Source organism: Euleptes europaea, chromosome 16 (assembly GCF_029931775.1).
Source record: "Euleptes europaea isolate rEulEur1 chromosome 16, rEulEur1.hap1, whole genome shotgun sequence".
Classification (NCBI taxonomy): domain Eukaryota; kingdom Metazoa; phylum Chordata; class Lepidosauria; order Squamata; family Sphaerodactylidae; genus Euleptes; species Euleptes europaea.
The window spans coordinates 32,699,334-32,722,288 of record NC_079327.1 but is presented as its reverse complement, the minus strand read 5'-3'; the positions used below and the strand labels follow the sequence as shown (position 1 = coordinate 32,722,288).

Sequence of the window (22,955 nt, the reverse complement as noted above, 5' to 3'; positions counted from 1 at the left end):
TGGGTATTTAACATATGATCAACATATGAACTTGTGGATCTTGACAGCATCGTCAATTCCCCAGGTCTAGAGAGGGGCGCTCTCCCTCTTTTTGTCAACTAGGTAGAAACGGGAATAGTACCCGTAGTCCCAATCCTCAAAGGGGACTTCCCGGATGGCCCCTTTCTGTAGAAGTTCCCGAACCTTCTGTAGGAGTTGGGCGGGAACCGGCGACGTAGTGCAAGCCGGAAAGAGGGAGGGAAGCAGCGTCTCGAGCTCAATAAAGCATCCATGCTTTATCATTTTGAGAACCCAATTACCATCAGTGATAGACATCATATACTGTAACAACCAGATAACTGGTTCTTGTAGGTTATCCGGGCTGTGTAACCGTGGTCTTGGAATTTTCTTTCCTTGATGTACAAGGAAAGAAAATTCCAAGACCATGGTTACACAGCCCGGATAACCTACAAGAACCAATGAACTCTGACCGTGAAAGCCTTCGACAATATTTTTAACCAGATAACTGGTCTGTGAAAAGCACTTGAGCGTCTAGCTACGCCTGCTTAGGTTTGTAGGGCGGTTGAGAGATGGGCTAGGACCCTTCCGGGGTCTAGGTGTGCCCAAAAACTCTCTATCCTACTGGGAAGAAGTGAGAATGGAGGTGGAAGGTACCTTGGTACTTGTATAGGCGGGATGGTTGAGACTGGCTGCCAAGTATCTTGGCTATAAGCTGGCACAGTGGGGCGATGCCCAAGGGCTTAGCGGTTATCCTTCTTGAGACGATCAAGAAAGGCATCGTTTAATTGCTGAAGAGCGAAGTGCCCTCAAGGGGTGGTTTCCCAATACGCAACGGAGGTGCCCTCAAGGGCAAGGTGTTAGATACACGACCGAGTGTCATACGGAAGGGTGGACTGGTTAAGTCAGCATGCCTCCAAAGGACTATGGACGCGGCCATGACCTTGCTGAAAGGGTCCGCAACGTGACGCGCCGCAATAAACTGCTGTCTGTCGAAAGTCATGTTTATGCTCCAAGCAGTGTAGTGTGATGGGCGTTGATCCTCTGGTAGGGTACGAATTTGAGATGAAATTCCATCCCAGAGGGCATATTAGTATCTGGCCATGATTGCCATGAAATAGAAATGTGAAGGCCAATGGCACTGGAAGTATAAACTTTTCTGGGTAAAGTCTCCAGTCTGCGTCCCTCCCAGTTAGGGGCAAGGAATGTGAACACGATTTATATTTGCCCGACATGGCTTCGACCACCATAAAATTTGGGACAGGCTACTGGTACGGAAAATCATTGTCCTCACGAAGGATCTTGTAAAGGTTCTCAATTCCTCTGTTGAAGAGGGGGGCAAAAATGGCTTGGTCCGGTTAGAATCCACCACCTCCAAATGCTTGTATCATTGGAAGGACCACAGGACCTACTTCAGAGGAAAGTAATATACCCATGATGGTCGTCATCCGAGACGTCAGGGGAGGAATATATATTAGAACCTTAGCCAGACGGATCAATTCTACATATAATCTCACATCCCACAGAGGCGATGTGATTTAGTATCTCCTGCAATGTCCATAGGTGAGGGTTGCGAGGTGCAGAATTCAAAGTCAGAGACTTGAGTAGCCGTTGCATCGGACTTGGAATGGACCATATCCTTTAATGTAGAAGGAGACCTTGGTTGGAAGAGTCTCCAGGGGGAGTCTTTGCCTCAGCAACGTAGGCTCCGAGAACGTAGGCGCCGAGATGCCGTGAGCGTCGAGAGGGTCGCCGAGAGGCCGTGGGCTCCGAGAGGCCGTAGGCGCCGCTTGTCCAGAGTCGGAAAAGCAACACCCTTATGCGGCTGCAAAAGGAATTGAGTGCGGAGCTGTTGCTCATCCTGGGACCCGCTCTGAACAGGAGCAGAGGGGCTAACTAGTGCATCCTGGGACCAGGGCATCCTGGGACCCGCTCTGAACAGGCAGAGGGGTTAACCAGGGAATTATGAGACGTATCCTCAGGCTCCGTAGAAGTCGTTGCTCGGCGCCAAGAGACATCGACGACGATGGGAGATGCCGAGGTGAGTTAGATGCCGATTGGTACTGAGGTGGTGCCGGCGCGGGTCAGCGCCGAGGTGACTATGCGTTCCAAGTGACGGGGGAAGAAAACTTGTCCGTTTTTCACCAATTAGAGGTCCGAAGAAAGGATTTGTCTCACCCAGACGTACCTCAGATGTCTTGCCGAGTTTCCGAACGGGGAATTTTCCTCAAGGTGGAGGTAACCTCGCCGAGGACTCCATGTAAAAGTGATCAGTCCGAGTCTTCAATGCCCTCCTAGTGATCTAGCACAGCTCTTACATGAGGAAGGCAGTTTCTCTGTGACAATCGGACTTAATTATTTCTTGAAGAGAGGAGCCTTCATAGACTCCATAATGAAGAGAAGCTAAAGACACGTTCTCTCTCCGTGGCGGCAGAAAGAGAACTGGAGGGAAGAGTGCTCCCTCCCCCTGGGTCATGTGACCGCTGGGCGGGAAGGCTGCATGCCCCGAGGGGAGGGGGAGCACTCTCCTTTTTTAGATTTTGCTAGAAGCTGACAAATCTTATCCGTGGCTGGCCTGCGCAGTCCCAATGTGTTACTGCATAGAAGCCACGCAGATGAACACTGTGGCAAAACAAAGCCAAATTCACACTGCCTTATACTGAATCAGACTATTGGTCTATCAAGGTCAGTATTGTCTCCTCAGACTGGCAGTGGTTCTCCAGGGTCTCAGGCAGAGGTCTTTCACATCACCTATAGCCTGATCCTTTTAACTGGAGATTCTGGGGATTGAACCTGGGATCTTCCACTGAGCCACAGCCCCTCTCCACTCTATGCTGGTTTGCAAGACTATAGCAGAAACTGACACAGGTTTTTCAAGACCTTTCTAGCAACCACAAGTGCTACAAACGGAAAGCTGAGATCTTTAGCAGTCCATCTTGTTTTTTATATTAAACATTTTTAAACTGTGACAATATACATAAATAAAATTATAACCAAAAAAAGTATTAGTACCTTCTCCCTTCCCCAAAAGAGAATTACAAACTACAACAACAAATGCAGCAACATACCCAACAAATCATATTCACAAGCATATATCAATTACAGACCTTTAGGCATACAAAGAGTGCCAGCATGGTGTAGTTGTTAAGGTGTTAGACTAGGATCTGGGAAAACCAGGTTCCAATCCCCACTCTGCCATGGAAACTTGCTGGGTGACCTTGGGCCAGTCACACACTTTTAGCTTTGGCCCTGGCAAGTATTTGGATGGGAGACCTCCAATAAATACCAGGGTTGTGACATGGAGGCAGGCAATGGCAAACCACCTCTGACCGTCTCTTGCCTTGAAAACCTCCCAGGGTCGCCATAAGTGAGCTGTGACTTGACAGCAAAAAATATATATAAAGGCATACAAACAGACAGAAAACAAGTAAGCTTCACCATCTGATTACCAATGAAAACAATTCAAGAAGGCTTGGGTCCATCAAATAATTTCTATGTGCATGGAACGGGGCAGATGTTGACATTCCCTACCTCATTTCTGTCCCTGGCAGGGTAATCCTGGACAGAAGGATTTTCCTACAGGACATCGAGAAACCAGATTGTGATGATTGGGAGAGTGGGCTGACGGCAACAGCGCTTGCTTTGCACTTTGGGAGGGGAGGGGACCAGGGAAGTTGCACTCCATGGATGGAAATTCCTTTGGTCTGTGAAAAAGGTCTGGTGGATTGAAGCCAAGACCTTTATCCCAGTAATGCTGTTCCTATTATTACATAAGCTTTGGCTAGTAAGCAGTATATTATTTCTATCTATAACATCATATTGGATAAGCAAAGAAAGTCAGTGTAGAATAGTGCACACATGTCTAAGTGGGACCAGGGAGACCCAGATTCAAATTCCCTATCCCCATGAAGCACACTTGGCAATCTTCAGCCACTTGCCTACTTCTGGACTTTAAATTACCTTCCATGGTAGTTGTGAGGATTAAATTTGGGCAGGTGAATTAAGTATTGCACCCCAAGTTCCTTGAAAGAAAGGCAGGATAAAATGGAAAAAAAAATGAAAATTCTAGACTAGACCCTATTGATCTCAGTGCAACTTGAGACTGGTGAATTTAAAAATGTATTGCTTATGAGCTTCTGTCTGAATCACTGAAGGAAGATGGTTGTTACGCAAGGCCTCTTTCTAACTGCTGGAACAGGAGAAAAAAATTACATGCTGGATATATATGCCACCCCTACCAAACCACATCTGAACACTGGGTAGTTACTCGCTCAGTTACTGTTTCCGAAGGATTTAAACTCAACCATTTCTACAACAGTTGTTGCAACACTGTGAGGGAGAAACCCAACCTTCTCTTAGCTGGGCATAATTTTAAGGAGGATCAAATACTCTCTATTCAACACAGCTTCTGTATTAAGATCTCCCTATATTTGAAGGGGACAATCATTCCCAAATGTGATACTCATAGGGAAGGTGAAAAGGAGGAATAAACAGAAAGGAAACTACATAAAATCCAAAGGTACAAGTCGGCAAGTACTTGCCCCAGACAGAAGCCTATTACATTACTAGATGCATTACAGAACTTCTATCCAGTCATATGGGAATTAAAATTAGACAATGTGTACCTTCCAACAAAATAAGGTTCTTGTTCCTATCTAGCTGGTAGCTGGCTATGGAGATACCAACGTGGAACACACCATTCTCTTGCGTAATAAGCCTACCTGATTTATTTATTTAAAATATCTACATCCTGCTGTAGCTCCTTAGACTCAAAGTGGCCAACCACACAACAAGTTGTAAACCAATAAATCACAATATAACCATCAGCCAACAAGGGAAAAAAAATTCACAAGACTAAAAGAGCACAGCCAGGTCTCCTCAAAACAATTTATTGCTTTGTACTGTTACTTCCCCTATTGTACAGCTAAGAGCGCAAGACCACTTGCATTAGGAAATCGACATGCCTTTCTAATGGGTCCTCAAGATGGCTAACAAGGTAGTTAATACAAAACAGTTGGAACAAAGTAAATATTAAACCCTAAGCACAAAGGTATGAACCTATTTCAGTCTGGTTCAACTACCTTTTAGAAAAAAGAAGTCTTTAATTTGGTCTGGAAGACTTGAAGAGACAGAATGCATTTCACCCAGAAGAGGGAGGATTCCACAAACTTGGGACAGAAGCAGAAAAAGCCATGCCACAGTTCCGGCAAATATAATCTCCTCCAAGGCTGGTTCTCATAGAAAGGCACTATTTACAGATATCAAAACTCAGGAAGGCTGGTACCTCCAAGTCTGATGAACAGTGGCAGATGTAGCAGTGTGATACACAACAGCGGTACAAGAAAAAGTGAGTGGCGAAAGTAAGGCAACAAATGCTGAGAATGTATTAGAGAAGAATACGGACAACAGTTCTTCAAGTGGTGATTTAACAAGGGTTCACATAACCACTTCCTCAATACTCTTATCTTCTCAAGTGGTTAAATTTCTGTTTCAGGGAAGTAACTGGAGAATGGTAAAATTCTACTTGTCACAAGGCAAGAACAATACAATCAACCTCCTTACCAATATTGTGATAATTTTATCATTTGGTGAGTGATTGCCCATCTATATACTAACAGCCAATTTTCCATGTAGTCATCTTTTATCTCCATCTCTTAAGAACAGCTTTGTGCTGCCCAACTGGGGAAACCAGTGGCAGAAAGTAATGTAATTAAGGCCAGTGACCAAAGCATGCTTGAGAAACATGTGATCTGACAGAGCTTTCTAAAGCTACATCAATCTAAAGAAGACCGCCACCGATACTCACTTAAGAGGCCTAATATAACCTACAAGCTGATTACACATCTTTCCTAATATCTGTCCACTAAATACCTCCCAAGTAGCACACGTATTTCCACTTCTTGAAAGTTTATCTCTGCTACAAACTGTAATAACTGAGCAACTGAGAATGTGGGAATGCTGTACAATAAAATTGCAAACATCTCCAAAAATCTGCTGCTAATCATTGTGAAGCTTGGGGAATTAAACTGCAATTTTGAACATGGTGGGTTGATTCAAAATTATGAAACACTATGAGGGGTCCTAATGCTGGTTACTGCACTCATATAGAGAAGGGGAGAGAAAAAAAAATGACTTCAGCTACTGCTGGAAGAATTATTTGAAACAGAACAAAGCCACGAGCAAAAGTTAACCCAACAAGCCCAAGGAACATAGAGGTTAATACTGTGAAGCTGGAGTGGAGACGGTTAGGCATTTTATTTCATAGCTGATAGGACAAAGAAACAAAAAACCCAGAATGTATACAACAATGTCATTTTGGATGGTGCGCTGATTCACCAAACAGAACAAAAGTTACCTTTTTATCTTCCAGATATTCAATGTTTGCAGTATTGTACCCGTCTCGTTGACCATGGCTCAAAACTCTGAAACGTCGAACGCCAACCGTATCAACAACTGAACGGCCATCGGGGAAAAACTTCACATCCCTGACCTCTAGCATGCAGCCATAATCGGCAAACCTGAAGAGACAGACTGAGATGAGATAAATCTATAATAAGGCTGAAATCCTAAGCTTGTTTAGGAAGCAAGTCCCACTGAACTCCACAAGGCTTGCGCTTTGGTATAAACAATGCTCAGAATCAAACTGTAAAAAGGATTTACAGGAAGTGCCAGTGTCCTTGACAGCTTTATAAGGAGAGAGACAAAAGGCAGGTGGGACAATAGGTAGCCCACCCCAGTACTGCAGATGACCATGTTTGAGTTCCCCTAAGTCTGTGAACTGACAAACACATCATTCCTTAAATACTGTGCTGTACTGAAATACCCATAGGATTAAATGAGAGAAGTTCATGATTCTTGTGGCCAAGCACCAAAGGAATAGTTAGTAGTTATTCAATAAGATACACATGCAGTACTGTTAGAGACAACCCTGAAAATTCTCAGCGAAGTTACTGAGCTTTGCTTGAACCAAAGTAAAGCCATTTTACTGAGAGTTCAGGCTTAATTATGTTTTCCACTGTTCTTTTTGTGTAAAACATCTGCTTCAAGATTATGCTTGGGTGGTTCTTTTCTACGTAAAAGGTTTAACTGGGCATGTTGCTCTTCAGCCACATATGTCTTCCTTGCCAGCAAGGGCACAGGTATGTTTAAGTAAAATAATATATAGAAAACATGACATATTGCATTCCTAGATTTGGTTAAGAGCCCCGTGGTGCAGAGTGGTAAGCTGCAGTACTGCAGTCCAAGCTCTGCTCACAACCTGAGTTCGATCCCAACGGAAGTTGGTTTCAGGGAGCCAGCTCAAGATTGACTCAGCCTTCCATCCTTCTGAGGTTGGTCAAATGAGTACCCAGCTTGCTGGGGCAAAGAGGAAATGACTGGGGAAGGCACTGGCAAACCACCCCGTAAACAAAGTCTGCCTCATAAACGTCGGGATGTGACGTCACCCCATGGGTCAGGAATGACCTGGTGCTTGCACAGGGGACCTTTACTTTTTAGATTCGATTATCCCACTCCAGGCTCCAGACATTGCCAGGCAGAATGAAAATGAGGGCAGAGTAAACTTGTTCCCAATTTTGAAATATGCCAGGTGGACAGAAGCTTTCCAAGAGAAGATTTTCCCTGGGTACGTTCAGACTGGGAAGATCTGTCCATTGTGTGGATGACCCATACCAATAATCAGTTTGTGGGGAAGGGGGGAGCTGAAAATCAAGATTGTAAAATCTGGCAGGCACCCCAATGGGGGTGGGGGCATCTCGGTCTTCTGTAGGAACTGATCATCTCCACATTGTCCACACTAGCCAACATATAGGTGAGATTTCTACATTGTGTTTAATATCCATGTGAGTAAACCCTGAACTGCAATCTTGGGAAGGGGGAGACACAATCTGGGTGCACTGCATGGACTTTGAGTGACTTCTATGTTATTTATTTATTTTATTCCACTTTTACCCCACCCTCCCCGGCCCAAAGGCCAGGCTCAGGGCAGCTCACAAATACAGAACAATAAAATCAATAAAAACCCTTAAAATATAATTTAAATCTATTTAAAATAGCCCAAATAATTCAGTAAATAGTCTCCATTGATGGCACTAAAATCACATAATAATGACTCAATAATAAAGGCTCAACCGCAGGATGGGGAAAAGGACTAGGAAGGCCAGTATTTATAGGGAGAACCATCTCTGGCCTCAACCATAAGCCCGACGGAATAGCTCCATCTTACATATCATTCGGCAGACTATTCCACCAGGCAGGGGCCAGGGCAGAGAAAGCCCTGGCCGAGGGCAGCCAGACATTCCTTGGGCCAGGGACCACCAGCAAGCTGCTATTCTGCGATCGTAAGTTTCTCTGGAGAAACTGCTGTTCTGTCTATGTATAATCACCACACTGTACACTCAATAAATCTTATTAGCATTCGAGGCTTGTGTGTGTAGGCAATAAGTCTGTTCAGACAAAGAGAGAGTAAGATTTCACTGCCTCTATCAGACCTTCAGTACTGCTGATAAGGCTTGTCTGAGCCTCTTGCTCAGAGAGTACAATTTCCCTAACCAGAAGGTTTAACAGCTTCCGGTGATCCTATTTAATGATATGAACAAGCCGGCTCTAAAAAACCACTAAAAAAGAAACTTTAATTACTGGGAAGAAGATGTGTATAAAGCAAAAGAGCAGGGCAAATTCTGCCTCTACACTTCACAGGTGAGGTATGTTATGAAGACTGAAGTATCAGTGTGAAAAGAACCCTGGCAAAGAACAAGACATGGCTCATCTGAAGAGGATTCTTTCTGGCATAATTGAATCCCAGCTTGGCAGACATTTATCTCATGTAGGGTAATCTGGATACTACATTCTGCTCCCTTCTATGATTACATAAAAGCATGTTACAGGGGCTTGAAAGAATGGCAGCTGAATCATTTATGGGGATTAATACCGTGTTCCTGTGACAGCAAGACACACTTATGCGAAGATTTTTAAAAATGGGTATTTTACTTTCATTACAAAGCTCCAATTTAAGACTCCACAAGTGTTTAAAATAGTCAGGAGAGACTCAAAGGACCAAAAATGTCTAGAGAAGTCCAAGCCACAGCATCATTTGGACTTGTAAAATATCTTCCAAGAAACAAAGCCTAACTTAAACCAGAGCATACTAGCCACTGAGACTCATTCAGATGATCAGAGCTCAGTTCACTGGGAAATACACATGAACCCATGAAGTTGCCTTATACTGAATCAGACCATTGGTCCATCAAAGTCAATATTGTCTCCCCAGACCGGCAGCGGCTCTCCAGCATCGAAGGCTGAGGTCTTTCTCATCACCTACTGCCTGGTCCCTTTACCTGGAGATACCGGGGACTGAACCAGGGACCCTCTGCATGACAGTAAGATGCTCTACCACTGAGCCATGGCCCTTCCTCGAACAGCACCAGCAGCATGCTTCTGTATACAAACAGAATGGTTTTTCCTACTCTGTTAAGGTACTATGGCCAGTACACACCCACCAGGAATTGGGAAAACTTCCAAAGTGGAGGAAATCCCTTCCACTCAGATCTTGGCACCTGTTCTTGCAGAAATTCCACACTTGCGAGGGTGCTTCTGAATCCTTTGCTTACCCTTTCAACTCATCCGCTAAACACATGCCGAACTGCTTGGTTCCAGTTTCCATGCATCTTCTTATCATTAACCGATAGCGAGGTTCAAAGACATGAAGAGGGCAGGGGATGGTAGGGAAAGCCATGGTGCACACAAAGATGGGAACATCTTTATTCAAACTGTAAAGCATAAGAAAAGGGTTATCTTTTAGGTCACATGACATTCACCAGGACACATAGCTAAAACCTATGTTTGGGCAACAAAGCTTAGCTTTTTTTAGAACCTTCTAGAACCTTCCTCTATGTATTACTCTACAGCAACTTACTATATATGCAGAAAAAGATGGAACATTTACTATCAAGTTCTTTGTATTCACATGTACAACATATGATATTTGTATGCAACTTAACACTTAGCACTCATTAGCACATTACATTTGTTTCCTCTGTCCGCCACAAAAGTCCTTAATGCTACATTGTGCCAATGATGTCACTATATTTCAGACAAAGCTCTGTGAACAACAGCTGGAAATGAATAGGTAAAATCTTGTCCCACATGGTGATTTGTACAATGCTGATTTGGTGTCTTCTACCCTTTCAAAGCATATTTTTGGCGTTACCAGTTCACAGGAGTTTGTGCGTCAGTTCCTATGTATTAGATTCCATAGAAAATTTCCACTAACAGGAACGGGGGTGGACATACACTTTCCCCATTCCCGCCCCCTGCTGCAGACCTCTGTTCCTCTCCACACCGTACTGTTCCTGGAAGGTTTCTTGTCTTCCAGGAGCAGCATTTTGAAGGGGGGGGGGTTGGGGGGCAGTGAGAGGGGCGGCAAGGAAGTCCAGTTCCAAGCCTAACTTCCAGCTGAATACAGAAACTATTAATTCAGGTAGAGGCTCCAGGAAACCAGGAAGCCAGTCCTAACCCCTCCTGCCAGTGCTGCTGGCCAGCACCTGGAGGTTTGGGGCAGCAGAGACGAGAAATAAACCCTTTTGCTCCAACTTCTTTGTTTTGCTGCTCAAAGAAGCAAGGTGTGAACCAGGATATTGTCTAGACTCAAGTGACCCACACAAACCATTTTGATCAGCTACAAATATGTTACCGTTGCAAGATTCTTTCAAAGAGTCATACGCAAGCACAAGTAAGTGGTTGATATTTAAGTGGAGTTAATTTTTTCAGTTTACTTTTTTAGGAAGTCAACTTACTTTGACAATTCCTTCATTTCTTCTTCGTAAACTTTCTTCCTTTCGGACAACTCTTCTGGTAAGTAACGTACTATTAACTCTTCAGTAAGGATGTTTTTTTTATAAGTTCTACTTGCCAAAAACTGTAAATGAAAAGTTGAAAGCTTTTAGGAATTCTTGACTCATTTATCCCCTGAGCTAAAGACATAACAGCCCCCACACCAGCTGGGAGGGAGGTGTCACAGGGTAGGGAGTTTCCTCTTTCTTCCCTCTGAGCCTGAAACATTTTAGGGGATTACACCAGAAGGAAGAAAATAGCCCTGCTTTGCTATCCAACAAAAGAGAGGAGAACCCTTGGCAAACAGCTACAACAACTGCATAACATCCATGCTGAGCTTCTGATTCCCTTCCTATATGCAGGTATTTTAATCCATCCCAAGATACCAGAACTCAAAGGCACCTAATGACGTTAATGGGCAGTAGATTCAGGAGAGACAAAAGGAACTATTTTCGCAAACAACTTTTGTAACTCACTGCCGCAGCATGTAGTGATGCCCATTAGGTCAGACAGCATTAAAAGAGGTCTGGACACATTCATGGAAGACTAGTGGTTATCAGCTGTGATGGATAAATGGGACCACCATATGTGGAAGCAAGATACACCAGTGAATGCCAGTTGTTAGGGGCCAGCAACGGGAATGATTTGGCCTCTGATTCCCTGCTGTGGGTCATCTGGTCGGCCACTGGGTGAAAGAGCATGTTGGGCTTGACAGAACATTAGTTTGACCCAGCAAAGGTGTTTTTATACTTTAAAGGGTTTCTTATTTAATCAGCCCCTTGGAAGGGGGAAACTTACCTCAGAGAGCTCTTCCTTACATAGTGGACAGTGAGGATTATGGTCCATACAACGTTCAAGGCATTTGAGGCAGAATGTGTGTCCACAACGAGTTGCGACAGGCTCATAAAATAACCTGAACAAGACATTGTGAACATTTTTTTTAAAGTTACTTCACAATTCCATCCAAAGCAGAACTCTCCCTCCCTCAACAGTTTTCATGTGTATATAAGTGTGTGTGATTATATGAGATATTAACTAAGGTAAAGGTCCCCTGTGCAAGCACCAGGTCATTCTTGACCCATGGGCTGATGTCACATCCTGACATTTTCTAGGCAGACCTAGATGGTGGTTTGCCAGTGCCTTTCCCTTTACCCCCAGCAAGCTGGGTACTCATTTTACTGACCTTGGAAGGATGGAAGGCTGAGTCAACCTTGAGCCAGCTACCTGAAACCAACTTCCGTCGGGATCGAACTCAGGTCACGAGCAGAGCTCTGGACTGCATTACTGCAGCTTACCACTCTGCGCCTAGATATTAACTACTGCTCTAGAAATACCAGGAATAATTATCCATACATGTATGCACATTTAAATCTACAATTCTACTTTTATTGAGGGGTAGTTAAATTTCCTAAGTCACATAACTAAGGAAGCCCTCCTCCTGATTTTATGTGACATTTATTATCACGCGAGTACCTGACCACATAGGAGGGAAGGCAGCATGGTACAGCCCGATCTCGGAAGCTAAGCAGGGTCAGCCCTAGTTAGTATTTGGATGGGAGACCACCAAGGAATACAAGGGTTGCTATGCAGAGAAAGGCACTGGCAAACCACCTCTGTTAATCTCTTGCCATGAAAACCCCATAAAGGGTTGCCATAAGTCGGCTGCGACTTTACACCCACACACACCTGATCACATACTATAAAAATAAACTTGCACTTCTTTGCTAAAGATACAGTATTCTGAAGTATGCCTTCAAATAATGAATTAAAGCAACTAATTCACATAGGATCTTCTGTGAAGTTGGTAGAGGGCTTATGAAATTTACAGAAGAGCCTTCTTCTTTCTTTAATGCCATGAAATTCTTTTCAAGCAAAATTTAGACTGTTTCTCACTTCTTGCTCAAAATACCTCATACAGAGGGAACACTCAAAGTCAGACGCATCTACGAGGTTTGCAGGTATCACTTTTAAGGGAAGAGTGGAGGAGTTTGCACACGTAGTAGCCCCATCTTTGAAAAACAAAAACAAACCAGAAGATGGTTAGTCATTAAAAAACAAACGCAGAAATTAAAAATCAGTAAAGCTAGCAATTCACTTATTTTACGATTACATTTTAAACAGAAACGATTTACACCACTCATGTTCAGGTCATGGTAAATTAAGCCAGCAATTCCCCCAAACCTCATGAATGATAAAGCAAAATAACAGCAAGACTAACAACCCAATCCTAACGGGGGAGGGGCCAAAAGGGGATAGGAGCCAGGGTGACTCCAGCACTGATGTTGGTGACACTTGTGCCGGCTAAACTGGCACTAACGCCGGCGCAGGGCCACTTATGCTGAGTCTGGGGAGCTGTGCAGCAGTGCAAACTGCAGGTGCTGGCACAGCTTCACTGACAGCGTTTTTCGGTCGCAAGTGCTCGCACTGACATCAAAGGGGGGATTCCCAGGGCAAAGCTGACTTTAGCTGACGACCGCCCCTCCTTAGGATTGCACAGTTAGATTATGCAATGACAGAGAACCAAGTTTAAAGATGTACAGGATGCAGCGGGTGACCCACAGGCTGAGCCCGGCTTGAGGAAAGGCACCAGATGGTCCCAGGCAGGTAGGGGTACCTCCTCTCTTGTGGCTGTTGCCTTTTAACTTACGGTACAAGCTGCAGCACAAATGATGTGCTATACAAGTGGATGAAAAAATTAGCAATGCCAAATGTGAAAATAAAAGCACACAGCATGCAAATTAACAATGATTTAGAAGGAACAGCTACAACTGAATAATTGTTTCAAATTGCTCTTCACACGAAATACGGGTTTGGATATAAAAAAATATGTCCAGTTCAATGGCTGGTTCTCTTACCTATAAGTGCATCAGTATTTAAAATTATACATATATACATTTGCATTTCTGTTTAAAACTCTACAACCCCCAAAATCCTATTATTGTAAGATACATATTTAGAAAATTTGTATGCTGCCTCTCCAGAACCTGCTAAATACTTACACAAAATAGTGTATAAAATATTACACGTATTCAAGCACTGTGGCTTACTCAAATTAGAAAAAAAAATGCTGGAACTATTTGTAAAGCCGTTTAGAAGAACCAATATTGTATGTTTCATTGCATTAAAAAAGGAATCAAAAAGAGGAAAAACCATTCAAAAAACCAACCTTTTCTAGGAATTTTGCTAGGGACATCTAAGTTCTGTAGATTTCCAGCATCACTAGAAAACTTTCTTTTTAAGCTTGCACCAGGTAGATTAGAGAGGACTGTTTCCAGACTTTTTTTATCTTCAAAATACGAATCCAGTATATGATGGGAAACAGAAGAATCAGTATTTCGAAATACATCAGTCTCTTGGGACGGGTTTTTTGTTAACCTCAAGACAGTCTCCTGAAATGATAGAAAATATGACTCAGACAACTTCTTTTTTGCAACGAACACCTTCAATGTCCACAGGAGAGATTTAAAGATGACAACACTTGGATCTATGCCAGACTACTGGATCTACGCCAGGACAAATATTGCCTGCTTCGCCCAGATGCCTCTATTGGAATTACTATGCAGATCATTTTTCAGCATAAAAATCAACACAACAGCTGCTCCTTCAGAGCTCCATGTGTGGAATTCCTAGAAGCCCCAAATGTCGAGCTTGTACCTTTCCTTCCCACTCTTCAACGTCACCAGAGTCTGTATGAACTCCAAGCTTCCCTGGTATGTTTTAAATGGAATGCCCAAATACGCAACTTGAAAATCAATTACTTAATCACAACAGCTAGTGAGTATGTCATTCTCCATCATTCACAAAATCTGTTTGAGAAACATGTATTATTTTGTGTACTTTATCCCTGTTGGGAAAACAATGCACTTCTGCACACTGCGCTTTGAACCAGTACAAACAGCAAAGGGCACAGTAATGCAAGTTAAGCAAAAGGTTAGGAACCCCTTCCTCCTCCTTTCAAAAGCATGTTTGTTCAAAACCTTACCTTTGAGCTCTCTTCAGTTAGCCCATCCTCTGCAGAAGACTGTGTATTTATGCTACTTAGAAATGCAGGCTTCAACCTTGTATAAGAGGTCCGATTGCAAAAAGGAGTTGTTAGAGTATCGTGCACATTTTCAAAGGCTGGAAAAAACATCTCACACATGATCTGGACAAAGAAAGAAAAAAAATACAAATTTAAGAGTGTTGTTACATAAACAAGTTATGTGCAGGATAATCTGCAAACTAAAGGTACTACATAAATAACTGTATATATGCCATTTACAACATTGCTCAGTTGCTTGATCATGCAGAGGGACAAGATCCAAGGCAATGGAACACAATCCCTCATAATTGCTTCTCCTCCGCCCCCCCCCAAATGTCACGATCACATGCTACAGTAACCAGAAGAGACTACAAACAGGAGAGAAGACATTTTCAGCTCATTCCTGAGCCTGGGGGCCAAGCGGGCTTAGGAGGCGACCAGCCCCCTACGCTGGCATAGTGTCACTTGCGGTGGCGCCCCAGGACTGAACCAGCAGTATGGCCCATGGATGCCAGCTCGGCCTCCCACTGGCATCCTGCTGGTGCTGGAGACCAGGGAACCGTTCCTGGGGTGTTACGGGGGGCACGGGGGGCGGGGCTGTTGCTAGGCTGCCTCCTAACCCCTTCCAGCCTGGGAACACCCCCCTTTGAACAGCATTGCTGTCCCCGGCTGCCACAAAGCTCAGGAATGAGCTGATAACATCCATCCTCACGTTCCCTTTTGAGTTGTTTCCACACAAGGACCTGTTGTACTCCCATTTGAAGCAACAGAGTCTCCACATGGGAAGGACTTTTTCCTCAGATGGAGGAAAGCAAGTCTGGGGAAAAAACACAGCAAAGCCAGGGGAAACCCAGAAGATGTCATGCAAAATGCATGACAATGTCATGTGAAAGCCCATCCCTAAAGCCTTTGTTGTAACTGGGAAAGGGGCTTCTCGAGTTAATTGTTTCCTCACATAAACTGTGGGTACTCTTGAAGGCTGGATGAAAGGCTACAGCAGTAGCTGTCACAAGGGAAAGACTGGCGAATACGCGGGTGCTTCCTTGTTTGGCAAGCATTTGACAAGTTGAGTGTAGCCCATGGGCTGCCCGTTGCAGTTCAGTAGTTTAGAATAATGTACTAAGTATCGTGCAATTATATAAACCACCAAGGGGTTTAATTAAATGGAATTAAGTTACCAGTGCAATAATATTCCCCCATGGGTAATATCACAAACTATCCCCAAGGTAAGAACAAGTTAACTACTGGTCAACTTTTAACATCAAAACTATATACAGACTCTACCATGGAAGCAGTTAGTCAAATTATTATTTACAAATGTAACACCCACAATGTAGGTCAGATGTAAACTTTGTGGAATTAGTGTACCTTTTGGGCTTCCATCTTCATTGAACTCCATTCAGGATTTAAGGCAACACAATAAAGAAACTCCTTCAATGCTTCTTCAATCCTTCCTAAGCCAGAAAGAGCTTTTGCTTTCAAATAATGACCCTGCATACATGTAAGAGTCTTATTTCAGCACAAAGACCGTGAACTGTAATGTATTTACCAAATAATCTATGAATTCTAAAATGCTTTTCATTTCATTTAAAAAGAGGATATAAAATACATTATGAAAGGGAGCCAAACATTAGCGAAGGCAAGCCATTAACAGACATTTAAATTAAGTCATATTTTGACAAAATGAAGTGTAAATGTAACTCACAAAATGCTTTTAAAACTTTGATAACCACTACTTAACTAGAAAGTAGATCTGAAATTACTGTTTATCAAAGTGCTTCAGAAAACCTACTTTATGTACTATCAATAAGGTTGTTTACTTACATTTTTTAAGAAGGAAAAGACACTACTGAAGATTTTCTTTGTGTTTGAGATAGTGCAAGAAAAAACAGATTACAAAGCCCCATAACTCTGATCAGAACAGAGCTATTTGGAGTAACCATGTTGAAAACTAGGAGCAGCTATGGTCCTGATCCTAGATAGTTTGGCGTAATTCAGACAAGGGTCCTCAATGTGGTGTCTGTGGGTGCCATGGCACCCGGTGACCCCTTTCCTGGCGCCTGACAAGTGTTTTTGAAAACGGGCAGGGCCAGGTGTGGCCTTTGCCCAGCAAAGCATCTCACTGGCTTTTGGAGATTTGATTGGTTCTACAGATTTTTAAAAATGTTGCTTTGGCAACTGCCACCACTGCACGAGGATCTTCACTGTGTAATTGAAGGTACGGTGTGGTGGCCATTTTGTGGCTGGCTCCACTTTCCTGCAGCAGCCATTTTGGGGCTGCACCCACCACATTGTGTCAGAATTACAAAAGTGCCCATGGATTCAAAAAGTTTGGGACCCTGGTTCAGACAATAACTAACCACGGTTTACCACTATACAAGCAAGCCTTAAAATAGCAAAGGTTCCCTTCCCCTGGCATGAGATAATTTAATTTAGTGACAACAGTAGTTTCCAATTATACCCAAACTGGCAAACCAGGCTTTGTGCTTTCCTTGCCAAAAAGAATTCCTATTAGGATTCCCTTGTCTGAACCTTGTTCTTGGTTTGCAGGTGTGCCGGACAGCTGCATTACAAGGAGCTGTCCTGGTCACAGAACCTTGTGATTGACAGGGAGTTCAAACAGAACTCTGAGAATGGCAGTTGGAGATTTCTGACAGTTGAGAACTAATAGTTGAATGGGAGAGAAGTTAACAGACAGAGCTTGAAGACAGTGGTGTGAGCTGAAAGGCGTCTGGTGGAAATTCTTCCTCCGGAGTGAAAAGGAAAACATTTGGGGTTTGGATCAGGAAGGATCCACAACGAGTTCTCTAAGGAAATAGCGCTAAGGTTGACAGAGTGATCCCTAAGAGCTGAACAGGAGCTCTGGTGAAAGGAGTGATCACAGGCCAATTTAAAGGAGAAACTGGGGAAGTCGGTTAATGTTCTTAACTCCTCCAACTAAAGAACAACTGTGTAAAATAAACTTCACTTTAATAAACAAACCAGTGACTGCCAAGAGAAATCACTCTCAGTAGAAAATAAAAGTTTAAACCCTTGATTGTGAACCACCTTGATACATTTGGAATTACACTACATCATTTGAACATAAGTTTCTCAATTCTGTTATTCTGTTACATACTCCATTCCTGTTATGAAGCTTTCTTAACCTGACTTTTAACCTCCACCCCCAAAGAGACAAATTAAACCATTTTTTAAGTTGTACTTCAAAAAGCCTCTTGAGTGGGACATATTTCTGACTTTTTATAGAAAATAAGGGATCCTTCAGAACATCCTTCATAATGGTATCATAACAAGTTACAAGTCTCAAGAGAGATAGTGAGGGTTGGTGTGTGTGAGAATGAAACTAAAAAAATATTAAAACAAGAGAAGTTCCATCATAGCAGAGCAAGTACAAACTGAGCTTGCTGGTTCAGATTTAACCGCAGATATGGCTTGCTGTACAAATGGATTAACCAGTTATCTCACCATACTTAAGGGGAACAGAATGAGGAGGAGGGCTCCCATGAGTAAGCCTAAAGCTCCTTCAAGACTTGTTCATAAAGCAGCAAACTATGACCTGCTATCACACCTAAACCCATAACTTTCTTTGTATGCTTTGACAGAAAAAAAGACCAACATTCAAACCAAATAAAATAGCATGGAAACTCTCAACTGTTGAATTGAATGGTTCTACTACAAGCTTCATTTTTTATGCAAACATATAATCCTTCACAGTGTCAGAAATAATTCCCCGTGTCCTCCCAGGCACACAAAGTCTCTTTTTCATACAACTCAAATTTTACTTTTCGGCAGCTCAGAAATGTCATACCTTAGGCCAGTGGGGTTTATTTCGACAGAGGACCTCTGCATCATAAAGGGCTTGCTGATAATTCTTCATAGCTGTACAGAGTTCTGCCCGTTGTGCTATCAACGAACATTTACAGGAAACTGTAAGAAAAGAAGTGGACATTATTAGAAACTGAGTAAAGATGCAAAATCAAAGGATTCTCTGTAGCATAAATATTGTATTTGCACAGATACATTCAAAACACAGCCATTTCATGCAAGCTGCAGTTCCCGCTTAGAGTAGCATTCAAGCAGTGTAATTAATATTGTGAAAGCAGTAATGTGGGTTTTCTGGGAAAATCTGAAAGTTTTCCAATTCAAACATAAATAAAAAATCAAATAACTAATGTTAGCAAAATTTAAATAATATTATCAAAAGGAAAATACACCATGCACTGGGGTTTGTCCACATTTCATTTCCCACATTAAGGCTATCCAACATGATTGATTTGTAGCACAACAGCCCTGACAACTGCAGACTACCTTTCTTTTCCACCTAATTCTGAGGATGCTATCAATGGTCTGAACAGGTGCCTGAAGGCAGTAATGGGCTGGATGAGAGTGAACAAGTTGAAACTTAATCCTGACAAGAAGGAGGTTCTCTAGGTTAGCAGAAAGGCAGACCAGGGACTTCAGATCCCCCTGTCTTGGGTGGGGTTATACTTCCCTTGGAAAGCCAGGTTCACAGCTAGGGTGTGCTATTCAACAGAGCAGTCTTCTTAGAAAACCAGGTGGCTGCTGTGACTCAGAGTGTGTTTACCCAGCTCCAGCTGATGTGTCAACTGCGCCCATTCCTGGCTTAGTCACATCAAGCCACAGTGATCCAAACCTCAAGTTATATCTAGATGGGACTATTACAATGCATTCTACTGGGGGTACCCTTGAATATTGTTCAGAGGCTGCAGCTACTGCAAAAAGCTGTGCTGGAGCTGCTGGTTGGGGGCAGCTACCCGAAGCACATGTCCCAATACCGCAGCAATTGCACTGGCTACCGATTCACTCCCAAACCCACTTCAAGGTGTTGGTTTTGACCTTTAAAACCCTACATGGCTTGGGCCCGGGATATCTGAAGAACCATATGATCCTTCGAATTAAGATTGCAGGAATATGCCCTCCTGACTGTCCCACCAATTAAAGATGCTTGTTTGATGGATATATGAGAGAGGGCCTTTTCTGTGGCAGCCCAGCAAAAATAGAACAACTTCCCCAGGGAGGTGCACCCGGCCCCCCTCATTATCAATCTTCAGGAGGCAGCTGAAGACAGTTTAATTTAGGATTGCATTTTGATTGAATTAGCTTTTATTATTGGCAGTCTTAATTGGAGTTTTTAAACTGTGACTTTTATGGATGTTGTAATAGTTGTTTTATTATGTTTTAAATAAGGTTTTATTTCTATAGTAAGCTGCTTTGAGTTCTGCAAGGGAGAAAGGCGGCTAATGAATGTTTTAAATAAATAAAACCAAATGAATATTTTTACATATATATATTTACATATTTACAGAAAACTCTCCATGGAAAAATACAGCAGTGGAAAATTTTCTCAAGAATTTTCTGCTCCACACCACTGAAAGACTGCAACTATCTAAGCTTATATTTCATACAATTAACTTTAAAAATAGCTACGTCTTTATGGCTGCATAGCTAAACACTCAGTCTTTCCAGGACAGCTTTTTTTAAAAAAAACATGTCTCGGTCAATTCTCCATGACCTTGGCTCATAGAACAATTAAAAGTTCCAGGAAGCTTGTAAATATTTCAGTTGGTCACATTAGTACATAGTTTGCAATTACCAAAGCACAAAACATAGGATCCCCAATATAGTATCAGAGTTGTATAATATCTAGGACACGGATAACAGCATCAATAGAAAAATCACACAAGATACTCATTCGGATATTCCTGACCCTGTAATGCAAATTCTATGCTATCATTCTAGTACTATTTTTCATTTCTTCTATTGCTATTTTAGATTTATATAATTTAGATTTCCAATATTCAGAACATAATTTTTAAATAAAAAGTCTGCTATTTCAGAAAAATCTAAGTGCCTAGCAAATTTTCTCTTCTGCTGTTTCTTAAACAGACAGTGAAAAATGCCAAAGTACGTAAAGAGGAGTTAGGCAACATCAGTCTTGTTCTACTTGCAACCCTTTAGCAAATAATGCCCTGGACAGCCACTTTCAGCTCAAAAGCGCACCCACAACTGCATAATGCAATCACATCATGCTAGTGGCATATACAAGGGGCAGAGTGCTGTAAACTGCAGGTAATTCTTAGAGCAATATGACAACATTGCTGGGATTTCCCTGGAAGTGATGTCACACCTTTGGCAATACCAGCAATGGAATGCTGGTGGGAAGTGTGGATTGCAGCAGGAGGTCTCCCTCCACAGCAGGAGGCCTGGAAATCCTGCAACATGCTAAACAGGAGGAAGGAGTAGACAAGGCAATACTGGAAGAACACCACTGTACAGCTCTTGTTAGGTCTTGAGTTTCTAAACACCTTTTTGGACCAGATCTTCTACTCATTAAGGAATAAGTGGGGAAAAGAAAGCTTTTCTTTAAATTGTCTTCAGAAGTATATAAGAGTAGCCCAGGCTAGCCTGATCTCGTCAGATCTCAGAAGCTAAGCAGGGTCGGCCCTGGTTAGTATTTGGATGGGAGACCACCAAGGAATACCAGGGTTGCTGTGCAGAGGAAGGCACTGGCAAACCACCTCCGTTAGTCTATTGCCATGAAAACTCCAAAAGGGGTCGCCATAAGTCGGCTGCGACTTGAAGGCACTTTACACACACACACACACACACACCTATAAATAGACAGCTACTGCTCTTCTTAATTCAAGGAGGTCTCTAGTTAAAGGATCGTCAGCATCACTTGCAAATAGCAGGCCTTTAACCCGAGTGCACTGACATGCAATATTCCATAGACAAAGAAACTTTGTCTATGGAATATACAGGGTGTCCTTAATAATAGGGACATTACAGGAAGCCAGAAGCTGGAATGGAACAGAAGGGAACAGACAAAACCTTCTATTAGCACTCCATGTTGCTATAAGCTTTCTAAATTACTGAGCATTCAGGACAACCTTCAGAATCAGAGCACTGGGCTTGGACAGATTACTGGCCATGTAATGTAACTAAGCTAGTCTGAATACAGAAGAACGTGGAGAAATTACATCTTTCATAAGCAAGCACAACTACTTTTAGCTAGCTTTATGCTGTACTTTCCACTAACCAAAGGAAGACAAAGTAGACAACTCGTACTTCTTTCCTAATCCTCTTCTAAGGAGGGTGGGGACCCACGGATATCCGCTTTACACACTGCAGGGAACTATGAAAGATATGGACTTTTCAAATGCCAGTGCCCTAATGTAGACCCGATCAACTGAAAGTCCTGGGTCAAGTTTGAGAGTTGCAATGCTTGCCAAACTGCCAACCGAGAGGTGAAGCACTTTGTCTGTCCCTTTTGACCACCGCCTTTCGCCAGCAGGTAAATACAACTTACTGATTCATTTGGTGTTCCCTCACAGACAACCCCCCTTACTGTGTATGAATTTTAATTGTTTATGTGTTTTGCTTATTTGGTTTTAATCAGTTTTATAATAAATATTTTTAAAAACTGCATTAATGGTTTTAATTGTTTGCCACCTTGGGGACCCTGAGTTGGGAGGAAAGGCAAAATAAATATATTCTAAATAAATAAGGTGCCTCAATGTAAATAAAACTATTATAAAATACACATAAAACACCAGAATTTAAAATCTCAATTAGGACTACCAATAAATAAGAACTAAATGATGTTCCCATAACCCTCATACTTCAAACTATCCTTTGGAGTATTGCTTGAGGGTCCATTTGTCATGATTTTGTATTCTTCCATGGCTCTATGTATGACATCTCCCATGCTTTTCTCATTCTGCAGAATGTGGAAAACCTTCTAAAGCATTCACACACCACAGCAAAGCTACACACAAGAGAGAAAAAGATTAGCAACACTTTCCATCATTACAGCACATGTTTCACCTAATCTTTGCTAACTTGCTGAGGGAGTCTTAACAACTTGGGTTCAACAAGTCTCACATTAACGTAAGACGTGGCATAATATTTTTAAATGTTGTTTTCTGACACTGCTAGAGAAAACGCAGTCTACCCAAGTTTTAAAAGGAGCTGGCATTTTACCAAGATTACTTACGGGACAGAGATAGCCATTAAAAGTACTGTTTAAGAACAGCCCAAAACAAGTTTGTGTAAGCAGTAAAAAGTGTCTTAAGACCCCTCTCCA

General features: G+C 42.5%; 1 protein-coding gene across 1 annotated transcript in view; it reads right to left on the bottom strand.

The window, feature by feature from the left end:
• LONRF2 (LON peptidase N-terminal domain and ring finger 2) overlaps positions 1-22,955 on the bottom strand; it is a 59,163-nt gene that overhangs the window by 5,805 nt on the left and 30,403 nt on the right. Inside the window, exons 2-10 of the mRNA XM_056861995.1 lie at positions 18,657-18,775; positions 16,217-16,339; positions 14,810-14,971; positions 13,994-14,216; positions 12,737-12,836; positions 11,626-11,740; positions 10,791-10,912; positions 9,606-9,764; positions 6,353-6,515 (exon numbers count right to left, since the gene is read on the bottom strand). Coding sequence (XP_056717973.1) covers positions 6,353-6,515; positions 9,606-9,764; positions 10,791-10,912; positions 11,626-11,740; positions 12,737-12,836; positions 13,994-14,216; positions 14,810-14,971; positions 16,217-16,339; positions 18,657-18,775 — 1,286 coding nt within the window. The remainder of the gene's footprint in view (positions 1-6,352; positions 6,516-9,605; positions 9,765-10,790; positions 10,913-11,625; positions 11,741-12,736; positions 12,837-13,993; positions 14,217-14,809; positions 14,972-16,216; positions 16,340-18,656; positions 18,776-22,955) is intronic.